Source organism: Oncorhynchus gorbuscha, linkage group LG02 (assembly GCF_021184085.1).
Source record: "Oncorhynchus gorbuscha isolate QuinsamMale2020 ecotype Even-year linkage group LG02, OgorEven_v1.0, whole genome shotgun sequence".
Taxonomy (NCBI): domain Eukaryota; kingdom Metazoa; phylum Chordata; class Actinopteri; order Salmoniformes; family Salmonidae; genus Oncorhynchus; species Oncorhynchus gorbuscha.
The window spans coordinates 95,132,625-95,154,066 of NC_060174.1; the positions used below are offsets into that span (position 1 = coordinate 95,132,625).

At 43.4% G+C, this 21,442-nt stretch overlaps 1 protein-coding gene across 2 annotated transcripts; it reads right to left on the bottom strand.

Moving 5' to 3' along the window:
- Positions 1-3,213: 3,213 nt before the first annotated feature.
- LOC124013624 (protein transport protein Sec24A-like) lies at positions 3,214-21,178 on the bottom strand. 2 transcript variants are annotated; one of them, XM_046327961.1, is made up of 22 exons: positions 21,013-21,178; positions 20,621-20,698; positions 20,069-20,143; positions 19,795-19,941; positions 19,322-19,503; positions 19,079-19,181; positions 18,598-18,724; positions 17,375-17,484; positions 16,955-17,067; positions 16,503-16,621; positions 16,162-16,217; positions 15,731-15,937; positions 15,298-15,421; positions 13,465-13,623; positions 11,934-12,107; positions 10,635-10,745; positions 9,811-9,986; positions 9,338-9,475; positions 9,015-9,119; positions 5,509-5,601; positions 4,906-5,009; positions 3,214-4,588 (listed from the first exon to the last, which is right to left on the bottom strand). In XM_046327961.1, exons 1-22 carry the CDS (start codon positions 21,049-21,051, stop codon positions 4,474-4,476), a joined length of 2,655 nt encoding a protein of 884 aa, XP_046183917.1. In that variant the 5' UTR covers positions 21,052-21,178; the 3' UTR covers positions 3,214-4,473. The 2 variants fall into 2 exon arrangements, with proteins under 2 accessions (XP_046183917.1, XP_046183925.1); XM_046327969.1 differs by lacking the exon at positions 20,621-20,698.
- Between the last annotated feature and the right edge of the window lie 264 nt (positions 21,179-21,442).

Consider the following 21,442-nt stretch of genomic DNA (forward strand, 5'->3'; position numbering starts at 1 on the left):
TTTAAAGAATGACCAGGCATCCTCGACTGACGGGATGAGGGCAATATCCTTCCAGGATACCCAGGCCAGGTCGATTAGAAAGGCATGCTCGCAGAAGTGTTTTAGGGAGCCCATGTGCAGTTGCAAACTGTCGTCTGGCTTTTGTATGGAGGTTTTGGAGCAGTAGCTTCCTTGCTGAGCGGCCTTTCAGGTTATGTCGATATAGGACGTGTTTTACTGTGGATATAGATACCTGTTTCCACCAGCATCTTCACAAGATCCTGTTGTTCTGGGATTGATTTGCACTTTTTGCACCAAAGTACATTCATCTCTAGGAGACAGAACACGTCTCCTTCCTGAGCGGTATGACGACTGCGTGGTCCCATGGTGTTTATAATTGTGTACTATTGTTTGTACAGATGAACGTGGTAACTTCAGGTGTTTGGAAATTGCTCCCAAGGATGAACCAGACTTGTGGAGGTCTATAATTTGTTGGCTGATTTATTTTGATTTTCCCATGATGTCAAGCAAAGAGGCACTGAGTTTGAAGGTAGGCCTTGAAAAACATCCACAGCTACACCTCCAATTGACTCAAATTATGTCAATTAGCAGAAGCTTCTAAAGCCATGACATCATTTTCTGTATTTTTCCAAGCTGTTTAAAGGCACAGTCAACTTAGTGTATGTAAACTTCTGACCCACTGGGATTGTGATACAGTGAATTATAAGCAAAATAATCTGTCTGTAATTAATTGTTGGAAAAATGATTGTGTCATGCACAAAGTAGATGTCCTAACCGACTTGCCAAAACTATAGTTTGTTAACAAGAAATTTGTGGAGTGGTTGAAACACTTATGTTGGAGTCATTAAAACTTGTTTTATGTAAACTTCTGACTTCAGCTGTATGTATATTCAGTATTTTGAGGGTAAATACATATATATATATAGAGATATATATTATACAACTTTTAAAATTGATGTAATGTCAAAGCTAAGTGAGAAAACCACTCTGGAAAAGGGCGAAACAACTCTTTCGAATGTGAGCATGAAAGAGATTTTAAATTCACTGTCTAGTGATATAAAAAGCCATTTTAAAGTAGAGGAGGAGACACGGGTGAAAAAGTCAGACGTGACCCCCACCTGTGGCCTCTGTTCTTCAATCTTCTATTCTCACATTGAGTTGTGTAAGGCAGATCAGGTTTCAAGCAACTGGTCAGCACTACTTGGCTTTGAGTCAAGAGACTCTGACAACAGTGTGACGAACGATGTCTTAGGCCAACCAGGCTGTAAAAGGAAGTAAAGACAAACTTCTAGTGACAGTGATCACACATAAATCAGCATCTCCAAAACAGTTGGATGAATGTTTAGAAACTTTTAAGCATCCACGAGACGTGGTTATCAGAGTTTTGCAGGTTCCGAGTGAAACCAACAACATTATCCATTCAGTTAAAAAGATGTATGTCATTATTGCGGGATTTCTGGTCACCGGCAATGAGAATGTCAGAAAATTAAACGGGATTTTCTGAGAAGTGGCCATGAGAAGCAGGGTCCGTCTAAGGGAAAATGGAATCAAGACAACAGCCCAAATTACACAGTGTTGGTGCTGAAATGTAAGAAGCTCTCCCTGGCTCAGCAGCAGAGTTTGCTGGATGCTGTGGAGGTAAAGTAATAGACTCCCTCTTACATCCCATCTCAGCTGGTGTACATATGAAATCGGGTGGAATATATGTGAACATGATGGTTAACAACTTTGCAGTAGGTTATTTTAGTAGATACGGGTGCTGAAGTCACTGATTTTCCCATATCTTGTGCAGGCTGGACATGGGTAGTTAATGGGTAGTTACTACAATGGACAACGTGATAACACAGGCACGTTAGATTTGAGAAAAGCAAACGTTCACTTTGAGTGACACAATGTTTAACTATTGCATACAACTCTCTAATGGGGAATAACTCCCCAGGGGGGACATGATGTAGTGCCAGGACAGTGGGTGATGGTAAAAAAATGTGACAGACACATTAGGGCCAAAATGGGAAGGGCCTTATTAAGTTTTGCTTATGAGGTCAGCAGTAAAAGTTCAGGGTAAATCAGGATGGATACATGTCATTACCTGCAAGGTTGTCCATATTCATTGGAAGTTTGTCCATGTTGATGACAAAGTGGAGCCTGGAGAATTAAGAACTGATTGATTAGCAATCGGGGGCCAATCTCAGGTGAAGAAGCATAGTAAGATGATCAGAACCTGATAAGCTTCTATGTTGTACACCACAGTTGTCGTGTTAGTGATATCTAGGTGAAATGTCAAGTTTTTTACAGAAAATTGGGACGAGCTTTACTTATGGAAATCTATGTGTAATATCAATTTCTCTTGAAACCAGGACATGTTACTTTCACTTTTTTGTTTCCTTTGTTACAGGTTAAGAGAATCTATCATCTGAGGCTGCAGCAATATCCATGACTGTACTTGAAACGATACAAGACCACCGGTGAAGTGTTCATGAGAGAAGTCCTTATCAACCAGTGGAACGGAAGAATTCCTCAGTCCCGGCAGACTGTCAGAACATCATTTTTAATAGTTATGTGGGACTGATACCAGTGCGGAAGAGCTTTGTGAATGATTACCTTGACAATAGGAATCTTACTGTCTTGAAGACAAGTGAAAGATGTTTTCTTGTGAATCTCCACCTATGTACACTCAGCAGGCCTACAAATTGCACACCCTTTGGTTTGTCCATTTTCATCCCACACGTTTTTACATAAATTTTCCAAAATGTAACATTTCAATAGCTCCTTGGTCATGTGACCTACTGGACTTAAAACAAGGTTCAGAATGGCCACTGATTACCCTTCTGTCGCACACCCGTTGGTTTGTCCATTTTGGCCACGGATTACCCTTTGTCGCACACCCTTTTGGCCACTGATTACCCTTTGTCGCACACACATTGGTTTGTCCATTTTGGCCACAGATTACCCTTCTGTCGCACACCCTTTGGTTTGTCCATTTTGGCCACTGATTTACCCTTCTGTCACACACCCGTTGGTTTGTCCATTTTGGCCACCGATTACCCTTCTGTCGCACACCCTTTGGTTTGTCCATTTTGGCCACTGATTACCCTTCTGTCGCACACCCTTTGGTTTGCCCATTTTCATCTCACACATTTTTCAAACGTTCTAATTTCAATAGTCAGGAAACCTAAAACGTACTCTGCCCATCCATGACAAATCACAACTACGTTTAAAAAGTCCCAAACATTTTATTAGCGTCATTTCATCTTCATACTAAAATTAACAATTCTTTACCATTATAATGGAGTATTTTCAATATACAAGTATCAATAAGCATGATTAAAAGATCACAATGGCTTTGTTATATGTCCGTGTTAAAGAATTTCCCATATCCTATTATATTAAAATATTTAATATATAGTGTCTGTATTTAAACAGTTTCAATAATGAAAAGTGAGTTCCCATACAAGGCAATAACAGTATTTAATCAGATCGGGAATCTCATAAATTAAACTAAAAACAAAAAAAAAGCTAGTTGTTTTGAATGTCCATGAGGAGAGGAGAATGGGTGAGGGAGTCTTTGAAGGAAAGATCTGACCCAAGAGATGAGACGGCATTCCATTGCTTAGGGGCAATTCCAATTCCACAGTAACAGACATCATGCATAGAGTTATATGGTTTGTTTAACTTTGCAATCACTGGTTTTTGTTTGAAATACATTTTAAAGTGAAATATTTGAGTCTCAGTGTCACTGTTACCGTGGAATTCCCCTTAGTCAACAACATTCAAGGCAGGAAATTATAACGAGCTCTGTTCACCTTTAAAAACATCTACATTTCGTACTTTACATTAAGTCTAGAGATTTGTTCGACACAATAATAACCAAAATTCTGTCCTTTACCACTAATTGGTAGATGACTATTGTCATCATCATAGCTGAGATATACTGTATTCTTATGCATAAGGGGACATCCAATAATAAACAGTCCGAGGTTAGACGATACTCCTTCAACATGGCCTTCAGCATGATACATATATTACTTTATTAACAAATACAACGGTGCTTTTTGAACAAGACTTCACATCCATAGCCAGAACTGTATCTGAAAGGATCTCTTAGAAAGCATAGTTCTATGAGAATAAACACTGATTTGCTCAATCACTGATGTACATAATATCGTGTCATGGACTCCCTGGTCTCGACAACATGTTCCAGCTGAAAACAAAAAGAGCCAAATCAGAATTAGCCGAGTTGCCTCTGTCCATGTCCTGCTCATCACATAAAGTTTGATCTGTTTGAAAGAAGGTCTGCAGACGGGGGGGGGGCTCAATCTTTAAGAAAGGCAATGCTCGACACAAGAATAGTGCGCCATAACTGAAGATGCTGTGAGAGGCAGCCGTCCCTGACAGGTTCAATCTTCCCAACGTTCGTTCACACACGGATGCACATCCTGTCAGTGTTCCCAGGGCTGACTGCATACGCTGCGTTTACTTGGAGACTTGCTGTTGGACATGGAGTAAAAACTCATAGTAAGACAGGGCCGACTCTGTCCGATCCTCAATCATGTTCTGCATAAAGCTGGCTTTCAGTGGGCTCTCATCCCTGGAAAGGAACAGAAAGGGGAAGGTTGGATCTACAACATTTACAGTCTCTTGCAGAATTGAACTCAGTCATTTGACAGGTCAGCAAAACTCGCTGTCAATGACTTCAACCTGATCTTAATAATACTCATTTAATTTTGGGCTTCAAACTCAACCAAATGGCCCCCTATTCCCTAAACAGTGCACTACTTTTGTACCAGAGCTCTATGGGCCCTGGTAAAAAGTAAACTATTAACTGAACTATTAAGGGAATAGGGGTCCATTTGGAATGCAGACATTGAACTCCCCCAGTGATCTCATCTAGTTACTACTGCCTACCTAATGACATGCAGGATGGGGAAAAAGGGCCTCTGTTCCCTCAGCCAGCCAACAAACGCTCTGGTTCTCTGGGACTCTGCAGTGTCCAACTCTGGGAGAAGGTTCTGGGAGATGGAACACATTATAATAATATCTTTATGGTCTCCCTTTCAGGAAATGTGTTGTGCATCGCATTTTAAACAGCATTATAGTGCAATATAAGTCACAAACAAAAGATACAACCAACACATGTGAATTAAGTGGTATATGGCCAATACACCAGGGCTAAGGGCTGTTCTTAAACACGACGCACCGCAGAGTGCCTGGATACAGCCCTTAGCCGTGGAATATAGGCCTTTTACAGCAAACCCAAGGTGCCTTATTGCTATTACATAAACTGGTTAACAATTTAATTGTATTTTTTTTAATTTTTTTTAAATGGTGTCATACCCATTGTATATGGTCTGACATACCATGGCTTTCAGCCAATTGGCATTCAGGGCTCGAACCACTGTGTATTATACTGTGTTATAAACTTGGTGAGCGATACAGAACCTTGTCAGGAGCAGGGGAGCTGGGCTAAGAGAAACAGTTAAAGGGGGAGCAGGTGCTTAGGTTCCTTACCATGTTCTGAGGCACAGCAGCGTAGTCTGGGACCCCCAGGACTTGCGTGAGGAAGTCTGGGTTGCAGTTTCTTCCGATCCAGAGATAGATCACCTGTTGGAGAATGGAGAAGTCAGTCACGTTGTGTTCGTGTTATGCATCTGTGTGTTTGTTGAGAAGAATCCACTGTAGATGTGTTTTAAGTATCTATTTCGTACGTCAAATGACAGAAGGATTCCTCAATAATCATGCAAATTAGCGCAAGCTAAAGCATGATGGTGAAATGCATCCGACTGTTGATGATGCAATGTGTCAATGCTGTCATCACCAAATGTATGTGGACACCTGCTCATCCAACATCTCATTCATGTGGCAGGGTCTACAGTCAATCACGGACTACAAGAAGAAAACCAGCCCAGTCACGGACCAGGATGTCTTGCTCCCAGGCAGACTAAATAACTTTTTTGCCCACTTTGAGGACAATACAGTGCCACTGACACGGCCTGCAACGAAAACATGCAGACTCTCCTTCACTGCAGCCGAGGTGAGTAAAACATTTAAACGTGTTAACCCTCGCAAGGCTGCAGGCCCAGACGGCATCCCCAGCCGCGCCCTCAGAGCATGCGCAGACCAGCTGGCCGGTGTGTTTACGGACATATTCAATCAATCCCTATACCAGTCTGCTGTTCCCACATGCTTCAAGAGGGCCACCATTGTTCCTGTTCCCAAGAAAGCTAAGGTAACTGAGCTAAACGACTACCGCCCCCGTAGCACTCACTTCCGTCATCATGAAGTGCTTTGAGAGACTAGTCAAGGACCATATCACCTCCACCCTACCTGACACCCTAGACCCACTCCAATTTGCTTACCGCCCAAATAGGTCCACAGACGATGCAATCTCAACCACACTGCACACTGCCCTAACCCATCTGGACAAGAGGAATACCTATGTGAGAATGCTGTTCATCGACTACAGCTCGGCATTCAACACCATAGTACCCTCCAAGCTCGTCATCAAGCTCGAGACCCTGGGTCTTGACCCCGCCCTTTGCAACTGGGTACTGGACTTCCTAATTGGCCGCCCCCAGGTGGTGAGGGTAGGCAACAACATCTCCACCCCGCTGATCCTCAACACTGGGGCTCCACAAGGATGCGTTCTGAGCCCTCTCCTGTACGCCTGTTCACCCACGACTGCGTGGCCACGCACGCCTCCAACTCAATCATCAAGTTTGCCGACGACACAAGTGGTAGGCTTGATTACCAACAACGACGAGACGGCCTACAGGGAGGAGGTGAGGGCCCTCTGAGTGTGGTGTCAGGAAAATAACCTCACACTCAACGTCAACAAAACTAAGGAGATGATTGTGGACTTCAGCAAACAGCAGAGGGAACACCCCCCTATCCACATCGATGGAACAGTAGTGGAGAGGGTAGTAAGTTAAGTTCCTCGGCATACACATCACAGACAAACTGAATTGGTCCACTCACACAGACAGCATCGTGAAGAAGGCGCAGCAGCGCCTCTTCAACCTCAGGAGGCTGAAGAAATTTGGCTTGTCACCAAAAGCACTCACAAACTTCACCGCCTGGTACGGCAACTGCTCCGCCCACAACCGTAAGGCTCTCCAGAGGGTAGTGAGGTCTGCACAACGCATCACCGGGGGCAAACTACCTGCCCCCCAGGACACCTACACCACCCGATGTTACAGGAAGGCCATAAAGATCATCAAGGACAACAACCACCCGAGCCACTGCCTGTTCACCCCGCTATCATCCAGAAGGCGAGGTCAGTACAGGTGCTTCAAAGCTGGGACCGAGAGACAGAAGCTGTTTTTCAATCTCAAGGCCATCAGACTGTTAAACAGCCACCACTAACATTGAGTGGCTGCTGCCAACACACTGACACTGACACTGACTCAACTCCAGCCACTTTAATAATGGGAATCGATGGGAAATGTAAATATATCACTAGCCACTTTAAACAATGCTACCTTATATAAATGTTACTTACCCTACATTATTAATCTCATATGCATACGTATATACTGTACTCTATATCATCGACTGCATCCTTATGTAATACATGTATCACTAGCCACTTTAACTATGCCACTTTGTTTACATACTCATCTCATATGTATATACTGTACTTGATACCATCTACTGTATCTTGCCTATGCTGCTCTGTACCATCACTCATTCATATATCTTTATGTACATATTCTTTATCCCCTTATACACAGTGTATAAGACAGTAGTTTTGGAATTGTTAGTTAGATTACTTGTTGGTTATTACTGCATTATCGGAACTAGAAGCACAAGCATTTCGCTACACTCGCATTAACATCTGCTAACCATGTGTATGTGAAAAATAAAATTAGATTGGATTTCATTCCAAAATCATGGGCATCAATATAGAGTTGGTCACCCCTTTGCTACTATAACAGCCTGTACTCTTCTGGGAAGGCTTTTCACATGTAACATTGCGTAAGGGACTTGCTTCCATTCAGCCACAAGAGCATTAGGGTGGTAGGGCACTGATGTTGGGTGATTAGGCCTGGCTCGCAAAGGTGTTCGATGGGGTTGAGGTCAGGGCTCTGTGCAGGCCAGTCAAGTTCTTCCACACCGATCAACAAACTATTTCTGTATGGACCTCGCTTTGCGCATGGGGGCATTGTCACGCTGAAAACAGAAAAGGGCCTTCCCCAAACTGTTGCCACAAAGTTGGAAACACAGAATCGCCTAGAATGTCATTGTATGTAGTAGCATTAAGATTTCCCTTCACTGGAACTAAGGGAGCCTAGTCCGAACCATGAAAAACAGCCCAGACAACTACTCCTCCTCCAAACGTTACAGTTGGCACTGTGCATTGGGCCATGTAGCATTCTTCTGGCATTTCCCAAACCCAGATTCGCCCGTCGGACTGCCAGATGGTGTTCCAGAGAACACGTTTCCACGGCTCCAGAGTGCAATGGTTGCAAGCTTTATACCACGTTGATCTTAGGCCTGTGTGAGTCTACTCAGTCATGAAAACCCATTTCATGAAGCTCCCAACGAACAGTTATTGTGCTGACATTGCTTCTAGAGGCAGTTTGAAACTCGCTAGTGAGTGTTGCAACTGAGGACAGATGATTTTTACACCCTATGTGCTTCAGCACCCGGCGGTCCTGTTCTTTGAGCGGCCTCCCACTACGCGGCTGAGCAGTTGTTGCTCCTAGACGTTTCCACTTCACAATAATAGCACTTACAGTTGACTGGGGCAGCTCTAGCAGGGCAGGAATTTGACAAACTGACTTGTTGGAAAGGTGGCATCCTATAACTGTGCCACATTGAAAGTCACTGAGGTCTTCAGTAAGGCCATTCTATTACCAATGTTTGTCTATGGATATTATATTGGCTGTGTGCTCTATTTTATACACCTGTCAGAAACAGGTGTGGCTGAAATAGATTAATCCACTAATTTGAAAGGGGTGTCGACATACTTTTGCACATATGGTGTACATCATCATCATCATCATGCTACTAACCGAGCCAGCATCCATAAGGAAGGCCCCCTCTCTGCTCAGCTTCTCCACAGACAGCTGCTGGACTCTGGGCTGGGGGATGGCACGCTCACTGATGTTCAGGGCTCCCTGTGGAGGGGGTGGAAGGAGGGGGACGAAAAGAGAAGTTTGGTTAATAAAAGAGGAAAAGTGCAATATATCCACACGTCAGATGGAAGCCGAAGCATAGACCTGAATATCAGTGTTCCTTCTTTAAATGATCTGAGTGTATAAGACGTGATAAACTATAAAAGTAGAGAAAAATATTGCTCTTCTCATTAATTATGCTCTGTTCCCCTAGCCCTCACCTCATCAGTCAGGTCGTCCACGCGGTACAGCGCTGGGTGGATCATCAGCATGACGTAGGCCAGGGGCTGGTACTTCAGCTGACACATGGCAAACACACGGTCATCCAGCCTGGTGCTTGTACCGGTTCGGAAGGCTTTCTGTGGACCACGGAGAATAAAAACAACATGAGCAAAGGTCCGTAAGCCAATAAAGGTAGCTTGGTCAGTTTCTGACTGACTGGATTTCTTATGGTGTTTTAAAGCTGTTTTTTATGTTATGCTGAGTTGTAATTATAACTCGTCGGTGAAAGTTGAAATCCCAATGGGAAGTAGGCTTCATCCCACATGGCACCCTATTCCTTATATTGCACACTACTTTTTACCAGAGCCCAATGGGCCCTGGTCAAAAGTAGTGCAGGGAACAGGGTGCCATATGGGATGAAGCTGTAGACTGCCAGGGTACTAGCCAGGGAGAGAGTGGGTGGGTAGTGTACCTGTTTGAGCAGGGCCAGGATGTAGAGGGGGAACAGCCTGAGGCAGGCGGGGGCCAGGAGGCCAGGCTGCTGGATAGTGAGCACAGAGGTGCGGTAGGATGTCAGAGAGTCGATGGAAGCATTGGTCATCGCGTCCCGGGCGTCACTCAAACTGGACGTCACCGAGCGATCCACAGCTAGAGGGGGAGGACACATCAGGAACAGGGCATTGAATTCAAAACTCCCAGCTACATTTTTACCTCCGGGATTGGGATTCACAAGTTACATGATTGTACAGTACAAGTTTGCAGTCATGGCCTTCATTACAAAAGCAACCAACACCATTTGGATAGTCCATCTGTAGATGCTCTACACACCATCTACTAACCCAGATTCTAACCCTAAACTTAGCCCTTACCCTAACCATTATTCTAAACTCAACTCTAACCTTAGCAAGCAGTTGCTTATCTGTAGAGCTTCTACAGATGGACTTTCCAGACCATCCAAATAATGTGACTGAATAACATGTAGAATAATAATATTTTATCAGTGACGGATACTAATAAAACCTCCAATACATTATAAGAAGATTAGTCTTCAGTCAGTTTGATTTAGCCACTTGGATTCCACAAAGGTCACAGTAACCAGGCAACCATCTGACATCACCATCTGTCCATGCAAATGAGGCAGCTATGGATGGCACTGTGTGGATGACAAGCGTGTTCTCACTATGAGACATTAAAGACCACAGGATGATGGGACAGTCTAAGGACTTCACCTGGTACTGATGGAAATAAACATGCCTTTAATAACTACACCAACACTGCGTCCCTGGAACTACCTACCCATGCTAGCCAGCAGACCAGTGATGGCCTGGACATCAGCCCCAGCAAAGACGTCAGACAGGGAGTTGACAACAGGCAAACACATGGTGTGGACTCGAATTCTTCTCTCTCCTGTAGAAACAACACCAAGCAACAAGTTATTTCAGCATTACAATTGGTATGCATCGGAAATATATTTGTCAAGAAAGGAAACAAACAAAACTAAATTGCACTTCAGAAAGAAATAACATCTTTAAATTTCAGTATCCATTACAAAAAGTGTTCCATCTCACTTGTTCCAGTGAGTCCCAAATGGCACCCTATTCTCTATATAGGGCACTTTTTTGGACAAGAGCATTTTGAGTCCTGGTATAAAGTAGTACACCATGTATGGCATAGGGTGCTATTTGGGACGCACATAGTGAATCTAAACCAAGTAAATCCCACAGAAAAATAATGACAAAAGCTGTGTTCGAATACCCATACTAACATACTGTATACTACATACTTAATGAGAATATACACTTCATACTATTAGTTCATTTTAGTTTACTGTATTCCAACGGAATCCATTCAGTTGAGTGTACTTGCGCTTCGCCCGTCTACCGGAAGTCGATGCTGTTGCTATGCAACTTTTTGCTAGCATAACAAATACTAGCTAGACATCTTACGGACTTCATTAACAATGTCCATTCAGAAAGCACACCAACTATACCACGTAACTAAGCTATGTATGACGTGAATAATCAAGTCAATAAAAGTTAGATAGTATATAGTTAATATACTGGCAAGTTCAATGTATTAGTAGCAAACCAAAGTTAGGTAGCTAGCCAACATACAAGCAACTGCTGTCATGATATGCTATGTGGTTAGCGTAGCTAACAAATTGTCAGACAACATAACATGTAATGTAACTTATTTGAAAAGTAATTACTTTATTACATTGCGCAACATTTTAACATTTGTCATAATTAGTTAAATGGATAAATTTGTATCCGTTCTCGGACTTCGGCAGCATATCCCCCCCCATTTTCTTCAAATCTGAAAATGTGAAGCCACGCCCATTCTGAAGAATTGCATTATGGGCCCTAAAAACACAGAAATAGTGTCCCACTTCTTGTATACTTTGAATTTTGGTGAATGTAGTACAACATCCAGGAACTTCTGGCATACTAACTATATTCATAGTATGAGCTATAAGCAGACTACATACTCAAAGTACGTCACAAATAGTATGGTTAGTGTGAGTATTCGAACACAGCTAATCTTTTCATGGTAAAGCTCCCTACACCCCCATCACAGCAGCTCCAGACAGTGTACCTTTGCTGGATGTGTAGAGCAGCGCAGCCTGGAAGGAGACAGACTGCATGTCCACCAGGTTCTCCTCAATGGACATCTGCACAGCAAAGCCCGCGTCTGGGTTCACATTGGGCAGGGACAGCAGATCCGTGGAGCGCACAAAGAAGTTCCCATGGAACGTGTGGATGGACAAACCTGCATGGAAGTTGAGGGGTCAGAGTTTTATATTTTCTTTTCACAATAATCAACATACAAAATAAATCATCCCTTTTCTGGACCTGGTCTTTCAAAGATAATTTGCAAAAATCCAAATAACTTCACTGTAAAGGGTTTAAACACCATTTACGGTTCATTGAACAAGCATGGGAAACAATGAATGAACATGCACCTGTGGGAACGGTCGTTAAGACACTAACAGCTTATAGACGGTAGGCAATTAAGGTCACAGTTATGAAAACTCAGGATACTAAAGAGGCCTTTCTACTGACTCAGAAAAACACCAAAAGAAAGATGCCCAGGGTCCCTGATCACCTGCATGAACGTGCCTTATGCATGCTGCAAGGTGGCATGAGGCAGATGTGGCCAGGGCAATAAATTGCAATGTCCGTACTGTGAGGCACCACAGACAGCGCTACAGGGAGACAGGACGGAACGCTGATCGTCCTCGCAGTGGCAGACCACGTGTAACGACACCTGCACAGGATCGGTACATCCGATCATCACACCTGCGGGACAGGTACAGGATGGCAACAACAACTGCCCGAGTTACACCAGGAACGCACACTCTCTCCATCAATGCTCTTACTGTCCGCAATAGGCTGAGAAAGGCTGGACTGAGGGGTTGTTGGCATGTTGTAAGGCTAGGACTGGCAAAAAGTGCTCTTCACTGGGACCGGTTGGATCGGAGGGTGAGGGCTAGGGCCATTCCCCCCATAAATGTCCGGGAACTTGCAGGTGCCTTGGTGGAAGAGTGGGGTAACATCTCACAGCAAGTACTGGCAAATCTGGTGCAGTCCATGAGGAGGAGAAACACTGCAGTACTTAATGCAGCTGGTGGCCACACCAGATACTGACTGTTACTTTTGATTGACACCCCCTTTTTTCCAGGGACACCGTATTCAATTTCTGTTAGTCACATGTCTGTGGAACTTGTTCAGTTTATGTCTCAGTTGTTGAATCTTATGTTCATACAAATATTTACACGTTAAGTTTGCTGAAAATAAACGCAGTTGACAGTGAGAGGACGTTTCTTTCTTTGCTAAGTTTAGATATAGAAGTGGGTCCGAGAGATTTGAATTAAATACATTTAATCTGACAGTTTTTACTCCCAGATACTGAAATCAACTGGAGCACAGACCGACTCACAACCATAAGTTTACAGGGTTCACAGTATCCTTCCTAAATTGTCATTGAGATTTCCTTCAGCAAACACTTTCCACAAGGACGTTATAGAATATAACGTCTGACATTTAAAGTGCTGCTGCTTCCATGTGAAATAACAATGCAAGGCAATCAACATAGTGAGAAAATATTGTAAGTGAGGACTTGTTACCTTTAGTGCAGCGGATCCTCATTACAGCCTCCAAGCCAATCTTCCTGGTGAGGTACCTCTTGAGATCCTTCTGGAAGCACTCAACCCCGGCTGGGTTGTGCTGCTGCTGGTATGAGGGGTAGTAGTACACACTTCCTGCTGAATACCTGGATATGCAAGCTGAGAGAACGAGAGAGAGAAGATGAAGCAGAGATTACACATGAGTCCAACCAGAGTAAGATGTTCTATACGAAGGGCCTTGTGGCATTTGAATAAATAAAATAAAAAACAACCTCTAACACTTTCAAATGTTTTACTGAGTGATAGTTCATATAAGAAAATCTGTCAACTGAAATAAATTAATTAGGTCCTAATCTATGGATTTCACATGGCACCGGAAATACAGATATACACCTGTTGGTCACAGATCCCTTAAGAAAAACCAGTCAGTATCTGGTGTGACCACCATTTACCTCATGCAGCGCAACTAATCTCATTCGCATAGAGTTGATCAGGTTGTTGAATGTTGTCACACTCCTTTTCAATGGCTGTTCTAAGTTGCTGGATATTGGCAGGAACTGGAACACTTTGATGCAGAGCAACCCAAATGTGCTAAACTAAATGGGTGACATGTCTGGTGAGTATGCAGGCCATGGAATAGCTGGGACATTTTCAGCTTCCATGAGGTGAGGGTGGTGGATGAATGGCTCAACAATAGGCCTCAAATCTTGTCATGGTATTTCTTTGCATTCAAATTTCCATCGATAAAATGCAAAGTGTGTACTTTTTCCATAGCTTATGCCTGCCTATACCATAACCCTACAGGCAACACAGGGCACTCTGTTCACAATGTTGACATCAGCAAACCGCTTGCACACACACACACCACATGTCCGGTAGAGTTGAAACCGGGATTCATCCGTGAAGAGCAAACTTCTCCAGCATGCCAGTGGCCATCAAAGGTGAGCATTTTTGCCCTCTGAAGTCGGTTATGACGCCAAACAACAGTCAGGTCAAGGACCCTGGTGAAGACGTCGAGAACACAGATGAGTTTCACTGAGACAGTGACAGTTTTTGCAGAAATGCTTTGGTTGTGCAAACCCAGTTTCATCAGCGATCTGAGTGGCTGGTCTCAGACAATCACGCAGGTGAAGAAGCCGGATGTGGAGGCCCTGGACTGGCGTGGTTACACGTGGTCTGTACTGCCAAATTCTCCAAAATGACATTGTAGGTGGCTTATGGTAGAGAAATTAACATGCAATTCTCTGGCAACAGCGCTGGTAGATATTCCTGCAGTAAGCAAGCCAATTGCACGCTCCCTCAACTTGAAACATCTGTGCATTGTGTTGTGACAAAACTGCACATTTAGAGTGGCCTTTTATTGTCCCCAGCACAAGGTGCACCTTTGTAATAATCATGCGGTTTAATTGGCTTCTTGATATACCACACCTGTCAGGTGGATGGATTATCTTGGCAAAAGAGAAATGCTCACCAACAGGGATATCAACAAATTTGTGCACAGAATTTGAGATAAAAGCTTTTTGTGTATATGGAACATTTCTGGGATCTTTTATTTCAGTTCATAAAACATGGGATCGACACCATAAAATGTAGTGTTCAGAATTTTGATCAGACATCAAAACAACATATGGAATCATGTCTTCACTATTATTCTACTATGTAGAAAACAGTAAAAATAAAGAAAACCCTTCAGTAGGTATGTCCAAACTTTTGACTGGTACTGTATACAGCAACACAGACAGATAAAGAGCACTGCTGGCTGCTGAAATAAGGTGACTTTGTTAATAATAACACACTGAAGTTCAGATGTATCAGTCAGAAGGCACCACTCACCTAAAGAGGCCAGGTCACAGTACTGGGAGCTCAGTAGGAATAGGTCCACAGCCACCTGCTGTCCTGAACAGTCCAGGGCCAGCTTCTTATAGAAGTCTGTGGCAGGAGACAGGTTCGGGATTTCCTGGGGAACCACCACCACACAATGAGCACAACAAAACATTTCTAAATGAGAATATTAGGCATAAGAAATGTCTGAAACTATATCTCGAGTATTGAGAAAGATATCAAGTTTCTACCGCCACTGCAGAACAGATGTGCACACTGCATTCCTCTCTTTACCAAGTAATTAAAAATAAAATGTACAGCAAATGGTAACCATTTCCTACACTAAAAAGGGATCTAAAAAGTAGTTCACTATATAGGTAATAGGGTGCCATTTGGGATACAAAATACATAAACCAGTGAGACCCAGGCTCTCGCTAGTCCCGACCTTGGCTGAAGCTCTCTGGTTGGGGTCCTCTCTGGACTTGAGGGCCCCGACGCCCAGTTTGGGCAGCTGGGTCTGGAAGACGGACATGCGCCCCCCGGTGGGCGACAGCAGCTTGAAGGCTGCCTGCAGGGCCGGGCCAAGAGCAGACTGGGTCTCCATGGTCTTGCCAAACATCTGGGGCAAGCTCTTCAGCAGATCCTGCACCAGCTGTACGAATAAAAACACATTTTTCAATAAAGTTTTGAAATGCAAAACAGAGTAAAAGAGGTTCAGGCAAAAAAAAGTTACCCAATGTGTGTGTGTCTTGATGCATTTTCATGATGTTGCTGTGAATAGTTGTACAGATTGGACTTGTAACATTTTCGTTTAACATTTTGTTGAGAGCCTGTCTCTGAGGAATCTGTACAGGAATAGTTTTAAGAGCTCCTTACCTCCTTGCATTCATTGAGGTTCACTAAAAGGCTGTCTGGTGTTGGTAAAAATATATCTGGAAGAAAGGAAAAAACAGCATAGAAGACCTTTAGACCACTGCAACCTCCTGAAATAAAGACTTTAAAAGTACAGCATCATTTATATTTCAGCCCCATCTATAGGATGTTTTTCCATGTTGTCACAACTTATACACTGATGAAGCATGTGTCACAAAATAACAAATACATTTTCCTTTCTTTCACTGCAAATAGTGAGTGTGGACCTTCCTCATTTCCCTAAGCATTTCTAGACAGTGAATTATTCTAATGACAAAGCTTGTAAGCACTTTGTGGTCTCCCACCTTCAATGTCCGAGACGATGAGCATCTGTGGTTGTGCCAGGCCTTCCTGTAGGTTGTAGAAGTGGATGGTGCTGTCAAAGGAGATGAAGCCAATCTTTGTCCTGGAGTCTCCAGGGAGCCTGGAACACACATGGTCAGTCAGCCGATACTCACAGGTCACAGTGATGTGTGGTCCGGTTCAGTTAATATTGACTTTCTTCTTCTTGCTCAATACTTCTGTAAGTTATTTTATTTCTGTGTCTGAATCACTTTTTGTTATTAATCTGAATGACAAAAATGTGTATATAGTCACATTAAAAACCCAAATAAACATTGTTTTAGGGCTATCTGATGCTAAACTGAAGTCTTTAAGCTACCTAGTATTGATCAGTACAGAATATGTTATTACATAGCTTAATAGGACAATACGTAATGAACCATCATATCAGGGCTGTGGACATTATCCCACATACGCGTTGATGTTCTCCAGCAGTGACTGACAGACGACATCTAGGTATCCCGTTTCCACGGCATTGTGGGATACATCCAGCACGAAGAGATAAACGGCAGGCTGGGGGGGTCTCAGCTGAGGATGACAGGTTTCACACCATCAATACAAACACACTGATACACCACACTCTCTTACCACACCCTAACAAAACATGCAAATGCTTCCTAGATAAACAACTCCAGGAAATCATAAACAACTCCATGGAGGCAGAAAGCCTGATGGAATCACTATGAACGTGGCAACAGTGGAACACTGCTCATTTCATCTGCACTTAAGTAGCATATAAAAGGGGGGGGGGTGTAACCACTTACCACAGATTCAGGCAAAATAACATGCAATGCTTTAAATAGACAAATCTTTAAACTATATAATGTGTATTTACCATGTATTCCGAGGGTGCGATGAACTCGATGGTGGCGTTCTGGACCTCAGGTCTTTTGTGTGGCTCTCCGTACGATCTGGTGACTGGGTTGTACATGAATTCCTCTGGAACTGTACAACAAACATTGAGGTTGTCATCAGTCAGAAAAGAACAGGACTGTCCATCACTACTGTCATCAAGTGAATGAAATTCTGAACGTTTAGGTCAAAGCTATGTGCTGGAATATATTGGCAGAGCATGGGTGAAGTTAGGCCTTGGTGCTCAAGTGAATGTCCTTTTTCCGCTTCAGACCAGCCTAACTTCTCACTTAAAACATGTGTTTGGAATGAACTTCAAATCTATGATACTCCCCCAGTTAACATACTGCTTGACTAGTTGGGCCCAAGCTTGCTGTACGACATTAAAACCTATTAAGTCTGTCTACAAACAGGCTGTCAAAGAAGCCCAGTAGCCATCATCACTGTTACATCCTGAGAAAGCATGAGCTCCTGAGTTGGGAAAATCTTGTGCAATACACCGACGCATGTCTTGTATTCAAGATCCTAAATGGCCCGGCTCCCCCTCCACTCAGTATTTTTGTTAAACAGAAAACCCAAACATATGGCAGCAGATCCACAAGGTCTGCCATGAGAGGTGACTGTATAGTTCCCTTAAGGAAAAGCACCTTTACTAAATCCACTTTCTCTGTGAGAGCTTCCCATGTCTGGAATATACTGCCATCAGACACACATAACTGCACCACCTATCACACTTTCACAAGATGTATGAATACATGGCTAAATGCCAATCAGATTTGTGAACATCCCTAGGTGTGTATTGCCACTTTCCATGTTGTCTGTAGCTTGTGAGGTGTGGAAACACTGTTGCTTTTATGAATTTTGTCTTGCTGCTTTTTGTTCTGTTGCTCTGTCTGTGTGCTACATCTTGGTTGTTCTATGTTGCTCTGTCTGTGTGCTACATCTTTCTTGTCCTATGTTGCTCTGCGTGTGCTCACTGCTCAATGATTGTCTATATTGTAATTGTTTTTAAATAACCTGCCCAGGGACTGCGGTTGAAAATTAGCCGGCTGGCTAAAACCGTCACTTTTACTGAAACGTTGATTAATGTGCACTGTCCCTGTACAAATAAAATAAACTTAAACATTGGATGTGGTCAAAAGTGGTGCTGAATATGGGGAATAGACAGGGTGTCATTTAAGAGGAGCTCGTGGCTGTGGTCCTTACCGTCGTTGACCCGGTAGCACAGGTTACACTTCCATCTCCTCTGGTCCAGGAAGGTCACGAAGGGGTTGATATACGTCCTGCAGGAGCGACACCGCACTATAGTGCTGGAGGTGACCACAGGCAGTTGCTGCAGTGTACAGACAAACCAAATCATAAAAAAAAAAAAAAAAGGTACAATCGGATTGGTACATCATTTAAAAAAAAGCTGTAACCATTGATTCTTGAAGAATAAAACTTAATACAGCTAGTTGCTGCAGTTCACAGAAAAATCTAACCCTTAGGACATGTTAGGTTATGACAATCGTCAATGCCAAGTTCCATACAAATGAAAAACATCAAATTACATTTAAAAGACATGATCATAGATGTGTAGATTAAATACAGTTATTCTAGGCTAAATGCATTCTTCTATCTTTTACCAGAAGAGGGAAGGGTTGAAGGAAGTCTACTGAGGGTTGGGAGATAGTGGGCAACATCTTACCGAGAGATCTTTGAAGGGGTGGAGCAGCAAGCCGAGTGGAAGCTTGGCTTTGTTTAACAGAGACTGGGTCTGGGGGATGTTGGTCAGGGTACTGCGGAAGACCCTGTAGAGAGATGAGGCAAGAGAAACAACAGGTCTGAACCAGTACATTTCACAGTAAAAGTACATTAACACTTTTGACAATATTCAACATTGTGGTGGGGATTGACATTGAAAAACAGTGCCAGACAAACTATCACTCACTCTGGGTGACAGTTGATTTTCTGCAGGTCCTGGGGCAGGGAGGGTGTAGGAGGGGTGATGGGGCCCGGGGGGAGCAGGTTCCTCTCCTGCAGCAGGTTAACCACCCTCAGGGTCTCAGGGGTCTGGGACTGCAGACTCAAACCAGCCAGGGAGGGGCTCAGCTGGGCTGGACCTGCAGACGGCTGTGGAGGAAACATAGGACAGTACAATGGTGAGTACAATGAACAAAGGCCTGGTCAAAAGACTATATGGAATAGGGTGCCATTTGGGACGCAACACTGGTAAGTTTCAATATTTGAACAGTCTATCCATGTACCATTTCAACATTCATAGTTCATTTTAAAATGTTTAAGTGTTCACGTGATCAGACAAGTGCTAAGCTCTGTATATAATAGAGAAAGTTGAGCGTTGTACTGTTAGTATGTCAGTCTTGGATTTGGTTTGAGAAAGCAGAGAGCAGTCTGGTGTTTTACCTGCTGGTATGACTGAGGTGCATGGCTGTAAGGTTGCGTCTGGGCCTGCATAGGGGAGGCGGAGGTGTTCTGGTACCCTGGGGGTAAAGAGGGGTAGGACAGACCCATGTGTCGAACAGGGGGGGGCTGGCTGCTGGGGTGGGCCAGCTATAGGGACAAGCACCAAAACAGGCCTCATGTCAGTTCTGAGTGTTGCTAGCAGTAAATATAGGGGACAAAAATGTAATATTAGTCATTCATTTCTGATTAAACTATGGAGTAGTAGAGGACTTACCCATTTTAGGGCTTGTCTCCAAGTGATCAAAGCTGTTGGGAACTTGAGCGCCATTAGCAGGTGTGGGTTTGTGTCCTGTTACAGAGCAAAGATTCCAGAGTCAGGATGAGTTTAGTTTATTTTATTTTTTTTTTGGGGGGGGGGGAGTGTTGACAAAATGTTTTTGGAGAACTTAGTAATTAGCATAGATGTTTTTGGAGAACTTAGTAATTAGCATAGATGTTTTTGTTTTATGTTTCAGGTCACTTTGTTTCATTGCCACATGAGAGGAAATGTAGGAATTGCATCTTCAATGCACCTAATTGCAGTCACAATGAAAGACATTGAGACATAATTTAATGAAAAATCTGATACCCATGAGGTCACTAAAATGTAATAATGGCAAAAACTAAGACAGTATTGAATGTAAATACAGAATATCTGAAAGATCCATGGAAGTTCTCTAGGCCTTTTCTCTAAGAAACCATGCTAAAAATCTAATAGAGGACATCAAAAGTACACAGGGACCACACACATACAAGTACCACAACACTGATAGTGACTAAACCACACCTGGACACTCAATATCATTCTCCTGGTTGTCGTACTCAGTGTGGGCAGCATCATCACTAGCATCACTCCCACACTGAGCTGTCACGGTGGGAGGAAAGAGAAGGAAATGAGACCCTAAGGGTGGCTGCTGGAGATACTCGGATACAGCCCCCCCTCACTAAAACTTCAATTTACAACAAATAAACTACAAATATATGTGGATGCTTCAAAGACCAAGGTAAACAACATATTATTAGATGAGAGGATAAAAACAAAAAGTCTCAGAGTAGGAGTGCTGATCTAGGATCAGGTTACCCTCTAATTCATTATGATTTAAAATACAAAACTGAACATGGATCAGCACTCCTGCTCTGAGATGTAAGACTACGGTCCCTAAACTGATATTTACTTACCATCAGTCTTGGGGCCAAAGGGAAGGGGAGGGGTAGCATTGCCCATGGGGGGTGGAGTGGGTCTCATCGAGGGTGTGGGTCCTGTAGGTGGGTGGCCGTAAGGTGCTGTCATACCTGGCTGGTATGTGTGAGGAGCAGCCACAGGGTTCATTGGAGGAGGGGCAGAGCCTGGACAACCACAAGAACATATCATTCAGGATCATTTGCCATACATATTAAAATGTCTTATACAGTATCCTATCACAACCCTCAACACAAACCTTGGCCAATGTTAACATAACAATTATATATTTACAGAAGTGGCTCCTACATAGTCTTGTGCTGCCAGCCCATGTATCACTGGCTTGGTCGAGGCTAACCTGTACATAGGCCTAACCTAAGGCAATAAAACTGGCACCTATAGGCTGCATGATGATACCTGATGCATATC

What these genes read in the sequence shown, in the direction of transcription:
- LOC124013624 (XM_046327961.1), bottom strand. Translation starts at nt 21,051, where the DNA reads ATGCTACCCCTCCCCTTCCCTTTGGCCCCAAGACTGATG. An exon ending in GAATGATATTGAGTGTCCAG is followed by an intron (nt 20,144 to 20,620) that starts GTGTGGTTTAGT and finishes GCTCTGTAACAG; the next exon opens with GACACAAACCCACACCTGCT. An exon ending in TGGACGACCTGACTGATGAG is followed by an intron (nt 9,120 to 9,337) that starts GTGAGGGCTAGG and finishes CCCCCTCCACAG; the next exon opens with GGAGCCCTGAACATCAGTGA.